General features: G+C 48.1%; 1 protein-coding gene across 2 annotated transcripts in view; it reads left to right on the plus strand.

Annotated features, from left to right (window-relative positions):
- Window positions 1-7,571, plus strand: part of Fam168b (family with sequence similarity 168 member B) — a 28,372-nt gene extending 20,801 nt beyond the window's left edge. For both annotated transcript variants that reach the window (XM_051152816.1, XM_051152817.1), the window contains 4 exons: window positions 4,132-4,274; window positions 4,368-4,545; window positions 6,183-6,312; window positions 7,035-7,571. In XM_051152816.1, coding sequence (XP_051008773.1) covers window positions 4,132-4,274; window positions 4,368-4,545; window positions 6,183-6,295 — 434 coding nt within the window. In that variant the 3' untranslated portion in view covers window positions 6,296-6,312; window positions 7,035-7,571. The remainder of the gene's footprint in view (window positions 1-4,131; window positions 4,275-4,367; window positions 4,546-6,182; window positions 6,313-7,034) is intronic.
- The last annotated feature ends 3,547 nt before the right edge of the window (window positions 7,572-11,118 follow it).

Below are 11,118 nucleotides of genomic sequence, written 5' to 3' on the forward strand. Positions count from 1 at the left end.
GTGCACCATGTGTGTGCCTGGTGCCTGAGGAGGCCAGAAGAGTGTGTCAGGCCCCATGGACTGACTGGAGTTGCAGATGGTTGTGAGCTGCTATGTGGATGCCTATGTACTGTGGTTTGAATTGGGATCTTACTGTGTAGCCTAGGCCTGTCTTGAATTTTTTATCCTCTTGCCTCAGCCTCCTGAGTACTAAGAGTTTAGGTGCAGTGTTACACTTCCTTAGAAAGTTTTCATTAGAAACAGTTTCAGGTGCATCCCCAAGCTGGTCAGAGTATAGCCCCACTTCCCCAGTCACTTGGCTTCGATTGCCACCAGCTCAAAGTTGGTGTGTCATTTGTACAGCTATCACCTGTCCTATGTTATTCTTAGTCACCTCCATACATAATGTTGATGATTTTTAGAAGTGTCTCTCTCTAAACGGATGTATACCACTGTCGCCACGCCAAAAGTATTCATGAGTAGTGCTCTGGGTTCCAGATGTGTAGTCTGTATCATGCGTGCTTGTTCTTGTGTTTCTGTTGTTGGGCAATAACGTGGGCCCTGTTTTTAAACCCAAGTGAAACTGACTAGCACTGCAGACTGATTGAGGCTCGAGCCTGACACCTAGCATCTGTTCTCAAAGTGCTTTGAGCACTTTGTTGTTGGTTTTGTATTGTATTTTGGCTTTTCTTTCCTTTAAAAATTTTTTTCTTATTATTTATTTTATGTATGTGAATGCTCTATCTGCATGTACACCTGCAGGCCAGAAGAGGGCATCCGATCTCATTATAGATGGTTGTGAGTCACCCTGTGGATTCTGGGCATTGAACCCAGGACCTCTGGAAGAACAGCCAGTGCTCTTAACCTCTGAGCCATCTCTCCAGCCCCTGTATTTTGGTTTTTCAAGACAGGGTTTCTCTGTGTAGCCCTGGCTGTCCTAGAACTCACTCTGTAGGCCATGCTGACCTCAAACTCAGAGAACCACTGCCTGGCCACTTCAGCACTTTGATTGCTAATGTTTTCTTCATGTGATTTTGGTGATTCCTCAGGGGATTTCACTCTCCCCTTTGTGGATTTGGTTTAAGCAATGGACCCATGCTGACCTCAAATCCATAGTCTGCTGCCGCAGCCTTAAGAGTACAGACATGTACTTCCATGCCCAGATCTGGCAAGATGACTCAGTTGAGGTTCGTGGAAATAATAGGGCAGAAACTAGATTTAAATAGTTGAGTAGGGATCACAAGGTCACCTTGTTCAGTGATCGTACTGTCTGCCGTGAGTATGGCTGATACGTGAAGGGCTGCTTTGGAAGGGAAAGCCCCACGGTTCCCTTTCTTCTGGGTCAGCCTTGCCTTGCTCCCACCTTGAGTTGCTTTCCCTTTCCTGCTGCACGCTGCTGTGAGTGCTCTGCCTCCCTGCTTCCTTGTGTCCTGTGAAAGTCAGCTACCTCTCGGAGAGGATGGAGCTTTCCTGCTCATCTACAGTGGGAACATTGGCCTAGAGGCAGGTGCTTGCTCCTGCATGGGTAGAGTGTTCCCGTGGAGGAGTTAGGCTCATCTTGGACCTTTCCCTGCAGTATCACTGAACGTAAATGGGATGGATCTTACATGGCTTTCCCCTAACTTAAAAATGGTTTATAAATTTGTTGTGGTATAATTGACATATAATAAATAAAATTGAACATACTAAAAAACTTGAGCTTCAGAATACGCATGCCATGTCTGTCATTCCCCTTTTTATCCTTTGTGAAGGCCAGAGATGGGCAGAGGGAGAAGGGTACGGTGGTGACAATGCTTTACCACTGTAACAGATGTCCAAGGTAGGTGGCTTCTTTCTCAGAGAAAGGCTTTATTCGGGCTCATGGTTTTTGGAGCTTTTCATCACTTAAGCCCTGATATTTGGGGGTGTGGTAGGCAGAATCTCATAAAGCAAAAGCACTTGCCCCATGGATAGGTCCCATGCCCCACTTGGAGAGGGCATCCTGATGCTTCTCTCCTCTGGGCCCCATCCTCTTGCACTGCCATAGCTCGGGCCTGCAGACCAGGCCTTTACCACATGGGCCTTTGAGGAAGGCTTAAGGCCTGAGCCACGGCAGGCTTTTTGTATGCCCTGGTCTTTCAACTTGCTTTATACAGCCTAGTGGGACCTCTGCATATTTGGCTTCCTTCGCAAAGCACTAGTGTTGAAAGGTGACATATTTTTAAATGATAGATACTGTAGAAGTCATTAATTCTCTTTGCTAATAATATAATTGAAACTTTAAAATTTCAAATTCAGTTTGCTTGTAATCAGTTAATTCTTTAAAATTGAGGCAGTTTATTAACAAACACACATTAATATGTAATTTGGATGGATTTTCACAGTTGAACTTCTGTGGAGCCATCACCCAAAACAAAACTTAGGATACTTTCCTTATGCTAGTAGGGCTTCCATTTCCTCTCCCCTCCTGATTTCTTCCACATATTTGGAATTTCTGAATACACGTGCCATGTGTTATTTCAAGGTGGACTGGCCAGTTGTTGCATATGTAAATGAGGCCATTTGTTATGTGCTGTTCTGTGTCTGGCTTGCTTTGGAAATCCAACAGGGTTCAGATTCGTTTGTACTTTTTTCTTAATGATTGTCAAGTAGTGTTTATATGGCTGGATCAGTCTCCCGTGGATAATGGCTTGTGTGTGAGTCTGGAGAGCATGTTTTCTCCCAAGGGGGTGTTGCTTGCATCTCTGAGACATGTATCTATCAGCTTGTGATTCTGACACACCCTTGGACAGCTGAGTGCTCTGTGCCTCAAGTTTACACCAACAAGAACATAAAGGCCATCGTGGCCTATTCAGATAGCACTTGTGTAGTCAGGTTGATGAGAGCTACAACCTGTCCTCAGAGTTGTTGGCTGTGTTTGCAACCACAGCCTGTGGTTGCGCTCTTGAAAGGCTCAACCTCTTGCTTCCATTCCCCTGCCTCTGGCCACTGCCTACTTTTCAGTCACTGAATTCTTCCCAGAGTTTCCTGTCAGCTAGCTGCGGCATGTATTTGTCTGGCTTTCACTCAATACAATTGTCTTGGAGCTTGTCTTGTGAATCAGCAAGATCCTGTCACACAAGACAGGCAGGTGCAGGACCTGAACTCCCCTGCCCTGAGTCTCTGCCTCCCCAGTAGCCCTGTTTTCCTCAGCTTCGGAGACCCTCATGTAGCCTGCAGCTCCCAACTCTGGTGAGGTACTTTGTGGGTGGAGTCAGGTGCTTATTCTCCTTCCTGACACCTGAGAGTACAGCCTCTGAAAACAGCCTCACATCACATGGCTGTAGGATTCCATCTTCTCCCTGCCTCCTCATGTAGCCTGTGTGCTCTGTTCCTTTGATTTTTAAGAAGTGCGTGTGTGCGTGCGCGTGTGTGTGTCTGTATGTACCTGTGTGTGTGTCTGTGTATAGGTCTGGGGGGTTGTGGGGGCATGTCTGTATGATCTGTGTGTGTGAGTCCACTGCCATTGGAGGGCAGAGAAGTTGGTTGGATCCTTTGGAGCTGGAGTTGTGAGTGTCCCTATGTGGGTGCTGGGAACTGAACTGGGGTCCTCTACAAGAGTAGCATGTGCTCTTCACCACTGACCCGTTTCCTCTTCCTCTATGTCTTCTGTTTGACAGTCTGCTTTATTGACATGTTCACTTGATCTTCGGTGGGTACTGTGCAAGTCAGCCTACCCTTTGACTCACATCTTAACCAAGGTGTGTTGCCGGGCTTTGGCGTTTGGTTGGTTTCTTTAGTTTCACTGTAGTGAGCAACATAGAGGTAAGCTTGTTTGCAGTGAAGTTTTTGTGTGCACATGTTTATTTCCCTAAGATTGGACCCTAACTGAAGGGTGAAGAGGTGTATGTGCCATTAGTGCCAGGTTGAACCTAGGGAGGCCATGGCAGTTTCTGTTCCAACAGGACAGAACAGGTTCTTATGTGCGTATATGCTCTGCAGAACTCAACACCACACATACATGCGTGCACACCAAGCTGAGAACCCTAGGTCTCTGTAGAAGAGAGTCAGGGCTGCAGTGGCAACAGATCCCCAATGTGTTCGTGATTGCTGGTGGCCCTGGCTCCTCCCTGCGTCCTTGTCCTTGTCTGGAATTGGCCAGGTGAACTCAGGCCTCTGGCTTCTTTGTTCCAGGCTACACTCCTGGCACACCTTACAAAGTGTCCTGTTCCCCAACCAGCGGAGCTGTGCCACCATACTCCTCCTCCCCGAATCCTTACCAGACGGCCGTGTACCCAGTGAGAAGTGCCTACCCCCAACAGAGCCCGTATGCTCAGGTATGCTTGGGCATGCCCCACACATGGGGAAGTTTTCCATCATGTCTCTACAGCCCTGGGACCATCTGGCAGTTGTCTCTGTTCTCCCCACAGCAAGGCACGTACTATACACAGCCTCTGTATGCAGCACCCCCGCACGTCATTCACCACACCACTGTGGTGCAGCCCAATGGCATGCCAGCCACGGTCTACCCTGCTCCCATCCCTCCTCCTAGAGGCAGTGGGGTCACCATGGGCATGGTTGCTGGGACCACGATGGCCATGTCAGCAGGTGAGTCCTGGTTCTTGGTGTGTGTGTTCTGTGGCAGCCTGAGAGCTGCTGAGGTGGGGAAAGTCCATGACGCTTCTGACCCTTGTCATTAGAGTCCCATGGCTTCAGTTGTGCCAACCGACTGCCCTCTCCCCTCCTTCTCCTTTTTCCTTTCAGGAATAGGCCATGGGTCAAGTGGCTTCCACTACGGACCCGAGCGCACTTTTTGTTAGTGATTAGGTAGCCGGGAGAAGCGAGGAATATCAGGCGGCCCTCGTTTGGCTCTTCCAGTGAGCAGCTACACTGTGAACAATGGGGCAGGTACTTGTCAGTAATGAGGAAAGAGGTTCTCGAAGAAAGCTGGCTTTGTGTTGATAGAGGGAATAGCTGCTTGTCGAAATCCTTTGCCATTTATTCAATCAGAAAAATGGGTTGGGGCCACCTCTTGACCTTTGAATATATGTAGCTGCCTTTTGTTTTTTTGTTTGTTTGTTTGTTTGTTTGTTTTTGGTGTTTTTTTGTTTTATTTTGTTTTTGTTTTTTTCCAGACAGGGTCTCTCTGTGTAGCCTTGGCTGTCCTCGACTCGCTTTGTAGACCAGGCTGGTCTCGAACTCATAGAGATCCACCTGCCTATGCCTCCCGAGTGCTGGGATTAAAGGCGTGCGCCACCAAGTTGTTTCATACAAGGTCACTTTGTTCTTTATGACTAGGATTTAAGGGGTGGGGGTGGTGTCAGGCCATTGAATTTTTTCCCCCTGAAATTATGTCAGCTATGGCACTGTGGGATTCTGTCTATTTTTACTCAGCGTCTCCATTTGATTTTTCTAAATTTGCTGTTAAAGAAGACCAGCATAGATTGCTGCTGCTGCTGCTGCTGCCACCGCCTGGGGACAGCTCCCACATGAGTGTGAGCAGCAAGGCTTTACCCTCACCTTGAGGTGTGGAGGTGTGGCTTAACCTCGGAGCTATGCAGGCCACTGCTAAGCGTACGTGCTTAAGGAATAGAGAGCACCCTCCTGAGTGTGTTCATGTTCTCTCTCTTCTGTCCCCTCTCCCTCCAGTGTAAAACTCACGGTGTTAAGTATACTCGTGTTATTGTGAAACAGGTCTCCAGAACATTCACCCTGCAAATCTAAAATTCCTGTACTTATTAAACTAATACTCCATTTTTCCGTCCCTTAGGTGTAGCATCCACTGTTCTGTGTTCTGTCTCTGAATTTGACTATAGTCAGTACTTCATATAAGAGGAACATACACTATCCTCTCCTCACTGGCTTTTTCACTTAGCACAGTGTTCTCCAAGTTCACCTCTGCTATTCATGTGTCAGAGTATCCTTCCTTTTAAGGGGAGTAATACTCACTTTTTCATTTTGTAGTCGTGCAATCTGCCAAAACTAGTGTGCATGGTCTGAAGAGGAGTTATAGGTATCCTGTGACCACAGGCTGCTGTGTTCACGATGCCTTTCAACACTTTGGGCTAACTTGTTCAGAGTTTTGACCCTCAGGTTTAAGACCATTCCTCTTCCCTTGTCATCCCATCCCCATCCCCCCCCCCCCCCCAAGGAAGCCAGGTCACAAGCTTTCAGAGGCCTCATGGTAGAGCTCTGCTGGAGTGGTCACTTGTGCCTCTTATGTGAAGTGTTCTGCTTTCTTCCAGGTACCCTGCTGACTGCTCATTCTCCAACTCCTGTAGCCCCTCACCCGGTCACTGTCCCCACATACCGAGCCCCAGGAACGCCCACTTACAGCTATGTGCCCCCTCAGTGGTGATTACCCTGCAAATTAATGTGAGTACTAGTCAAGTATGCTGCCTGGGTGGGTTCTGGGGAAGATGTACTTCTCTGAGGAAACTGGGAGACTGACTCAGATTTCAACACTGTTCTAGTCTGCTGCTCTGTTGCTGTGATAAACACTGAGCAAAGCACCTTGGGGAAGGGAAGGTTGGTCTGGCTCACACTTACAGTCTGTCACAATGGGGTCTGAGGCAGACACCAAGCACAGACTATGGAGCACGGGTGTTCATCAGTCTGCTCTCTCTAGCTTGCCTCCTTGCCCAGCTGCATTCCTTATACAGCCTAGGCCCACGTGCACAGAGAGCACTGCTCGGTACTATGTCATTAATTAGCAATCAAGAAACTGCCCACAGGACAGCCTGATGGAGGCACTTCCTTGATTTAGAGTCCCTCTTCCTAAGCGCTAAGAGAATACCTGCTTTTTACACTAAACAGTGCAGGGCTTTGAGGCTTTAGTAGTGGGACCTCCCAAAGTGGAAGGAAGGAAGGAAGGAAGCCATTGAGTGTTAGTGTGCATCTTCCTGCTTTTGTAGAGGGCTTGTATTGCCCTTCTGCTTGCTGCAGTTTGTAGGGTTCCAATTAGAGTGAGGCAGGGGGCGCAGGAGCAGTGTGTAAGGAGGTGGGAACCAGGCGAGCAGCTCTGGCGTCTGCTGCCCTCTGGAGTGAGTGAAGCAGAGGTGCCAGGACTCTGTCTAATGCTTGTCCTTCTTTCCTAGATTGAGGATGGAGCTGTGCAGTCACTTCATTGAGTCCCACAGCTGGTGCTGCAGGCCTTGTGCCTCCAACCAGGACTTTCTTCTTAATGCTCTCGACACTTAGCTAAACACAACTGCGTCCCAGCCCAGCAGGCCCCAGCTCGCTAGTCTCCACGTAACTCCGTGGGTTGGTTTTAAAGCAAATCCTGTTTTGTGGACTGCCTGGCACATTTTTTAGCTAACTGTAATGATAAAAAGGGAGTATTACTCTATTCTGAATTATATCTAGTTGAATGCATGTTTATAAAAAACAAACACAAAAACAAAGCTTGCTCAATCTACCTGCAGTGACTGATGCAAAACATATGCAAAACCCAAAGGACTGGACCGTGTTCTACAGCCTGTGTCACTCATGCACTCCTGTCATGTATGCTGAGTCTCAGAGTTACATGTGTGCAAGTGAATGTCCTCATTGAAGCATTTGGAGTACTGGGGGGGATTCTTGGGGTGCTGGGGTTACCAGTTAGGGACACAGACTTGTACTTGTCAGCAGTCTGGTTTTTGGCTCTGGCCAATCCTAGTGGGAGCTGCAGGGACGGGGAGAGCGTGAGCCTGCGGTGGCTCCAGACTGCAGCAGCAGGGAAAGCAGGGCCCTTTCCTTCATTCTAGCTAGAGCGTGCTCTGGGAAGCCGGGATGTCCCTGAAGCTTATCCGGCAAGATGGGAGCTGGGGTGACGGCTGTCTCTCGGTAGAGCAGGATAACGTATCGTGCATCTGTTGGGAAAGTCCAGTGTAGAACTAAACTGTCTGCCTAGGACGAAGATGTCAAAGAGAGGTAGCCACGCTGAGGTGGGTTTGTCTCTTGCTGTGTTTTGCATAGGGAAGCATTCCTCCCCTCCCTTCCCCTGAGAAATAATTGAGTCGTCCCACCAAGAAGGGCAGAGACTTCAGCTGTGTGCTGTGGAGAATGTTGTATATTTAAGACTGGTTAAAAGGGAATAAATGTGTTTTTAAGTTAGTCTTGTAGAGAAACAGGACTGTGATTATGTCTAAAAATGTAGAAATATTGTAGCTTGTACTGGGGTCATTCACCTGATGACCTGTCCTCTGTGACTAGCTGAGTGCGGCTTAAAAAGCCTGCAGAAGTGGTCTGTGAGTCTCTTGGCCACTCTTTTCTGTAGCTGAAGGCACTCAGTACCAAGCAAAGGTGGAAAGTAGAGAGGGCCAGGCAGTTTTGGAGTGCGCTCGTCTGTCAGGGTTTGCTGTGGGGAGATTCTGAGTGTGTAATCTGAGCATGTGCATAAGAAGTCAAGAGGCTCTTTTTGCCTCACTGTGGAAGAGCTTCTGTTCAGCGTGGGTCAGAAGGGCGGGGCCTGAGGATCTCTCTGGGGTCTGTCAGGTGGGGGTGTGGTTTCTATTTTTTCAACTTCATTGAATTGCTGGGGCTTTGGTTGGAAGGGATGCTTGTCTCTGGCAGCTAGGCCAGGGCTTCCGTGTTGGTGTAGAAGTCACCTCATTAGCAGTTAACTTGGCTAGAGGGTGAGTCATCGAATATTGAGCCTTTGGTAACCTTATTTTTTTATAGTAATGTTCTCCATAATTTTTTTTAGCATTTTATATTTTTAAAAATTTAGAAAGATTTCTGCATGGATCAGTGTAAACAGAAGATTCCTCATTCCTAATGTCCACAAACATAGAATATTTACTGATGAGTGTGTTTAATAGCCTCATGAGCACTTAACAGTGTGTGTGTGTACATGTATGTGTGTTCTCCTGTGTGTGTGTGTGTGTGTGTGTGTGCGCGCGCGCGTGCGCGCATTGGAGGGAGAGTGGCTCAAGAAAGCACACAGTGTACAGATACAGAAACATTTGCTGTAGGCACACAGCTTGTGTCTGTACTTCATGTTGGGACCCCATCCCTGTGGTGGAGGTTTACAGCGTTAGTTCCAAGGGTTCCCTGGACTCAACAGACAGAAGGTTTTCCCAGGTGAATAATCACAGATCAGTAGAGCAAATAAATGTACCTGTGATTCTCACATTTGTTTGAAAAAGTCCCCTCACCTACCCCCAAATAAACATACCTGTCTCCCTGCCTGTAGAGGGTAGCGTTGTTTGCCTGCAGCAGGAAGTTCAGGTCTTTGGGCCTGCTTACAGCTGCATACAATGTCTGTGTTTCCATGGGCCCTGAGTTCTCAGGAGAAAGACTAGTGGGATCCAGCCCCTCCACTTGCCCTGTAACAGCTAAAACTCATCCTCTCTTTCTTTGGAATTGAGTGACTAACAGATTCTTCTGTATTATACAACTCACCTGTGTGGACGTCTTCTGTTGTGGATCTTACCAGGTTAGGAGCTATTGAATCTGCTGGTGAAAGATCTTAAATATGAGGTGAAAGTCTGGGCATGTGGAAGTAGCCAACTGTCAGAGATGGTGATTTCAGCAGCATTAGGTTTCAGTAAAATCAAGGGACAGAACTTGGTCTGTGTCCTGTTGTATGGCTGCATAAGTATCCCCAAAATATCAAGGAACATTCCAAGAAAGTGTGCTTTCTGTGTGTGACATCCCTGGCCAGAGTCCTTCCCTGAGCTCTTTTAGAAGTCAGACGGGCAGGCAGAGCCTCCTGCCTGTAGCATTGACATCGCTGGAAGGATACATGTTCTCTGCTGCCTTCCTCGAGGCTGGGCAGCTTCCTTCCTCTGTCCCTGCTGCTGCTCGCAGTTAAACCTCTGTAGAGCTGTGGAGTGGTGAGGAGCCCGGGAGCTCCCTGACTGAGAAGACTGGCCCCATCAGGATTGGGCGAGGTAGGCTACAGGCATGGAAGTGCTCTTCTGGAACTGTTGTCCCCTGTCTTGGGTCTTCCTTGGAAGAACCACTGAGTGGCTATTGGCCTACCAGTTACCATGATGGGGAGTAGCTTTTGAGTGTCCTGCCTTTCCTCAGCCATGCGCCTGGCATCTTACTGCATCTGTTTATGTTATTCTGCTGTGACAGGAGGCTGAAGGAGCAGATTAGGTGTTTCTTGGGGACGTGTTATAGTGAGAGGAAACTAGTTCTTGGGGGAGGTTTGAGCTCACTGGCTTCTGACTTGGGCCTTTGTGGTTGGGAGCCTTAAACACCGGGGCTGCCTCAGATGCCCTCCCCTCTCCTTCCTGAATATTGCAGTGCAGTATTACTGACTGGGACCACCTTCTCCCACTCAGCAACTGAGGTCTGTAGTTGTGTACCTGACACTGCTGGATGGTGCAGGACTTCCCAGGGTGCAGTGACAATTGTGGCAGCTGCTGGTCCTTTCCTCTGGTGCTTTCTGAGGGTTACTGGAGGGCAGGAGGGCAGCTGGCTGACCATTACTCTCATGTCCAGGACACCTCCAAGACCTTCGTATTTCCTGAGTTGCTTACTCCTGCCCCGTGTTTTGTGTTTGATGGCGTGATACCCAGAAAGGCTGGTATGGTCTGGATAGGAACAGTCAAGTTCCCCATGTCTTAGAGGATTCCTCTCTTCCCTACCCCTTCCCTGTACATCTGAAGAGCAGAAGCCCTGTGGAATAAATCTTACTAGAAGTATGGGTGGGAGACAGCAGCAGCTTTCTGTCCAGGGACTGCAGTAGTTCTACATGAGATGTGAGGACCTGATGGGCGTACAGGCAGCGTCCAGGGAAGGGCAGTGGGTGGGTCTGCTGCAGACCGTGAGCTGTATAATAGACCAGTTAGGTCGGGCTGGGGACTGCTCCCAGCAGGGGTGTTGCGGCAGCTGGAGGCCCCAAGGAGCCTGATAAATAGGCTGTGACTGAACAGAAAGGTTCTTCTTTTTTAAACTTTTATTTTTAAATACTCTTTTTTACACTGTTCTCTTGGTACTTTTTTTATGCTTAAGTCAGCATTGTCTTCCAGTGTTAAAGGCATCCCTGCCTCTTCATTGAACTCACGTGTCAATACAAAGGCACGGGCAGGTGTCCATCCCGGGCCAGTTCAATTAGATGTAAATTCATACTGTTTTAATTTTTTATGCAATCTGATGAGTAGATGAGCTCAGATTTAAAATCCTTAAAAGCACGTTTATTGTAACAGGAATTGTTATGTATTAATACTGCAGTTTTCAATAAAGATT

This window comes from Acomys russatus, chromosome 11, assembly GCF_903995435.1.
Source record: "Acomys russatus chromosome 11, mAcoRus1.1, whole genome shotgun sequence".
Lineage (NCBI taxonomy): Eukaryota > Metazoa > Chordata > Mammalia > Rodentia > Muridae > Acomys > Acomys russatus.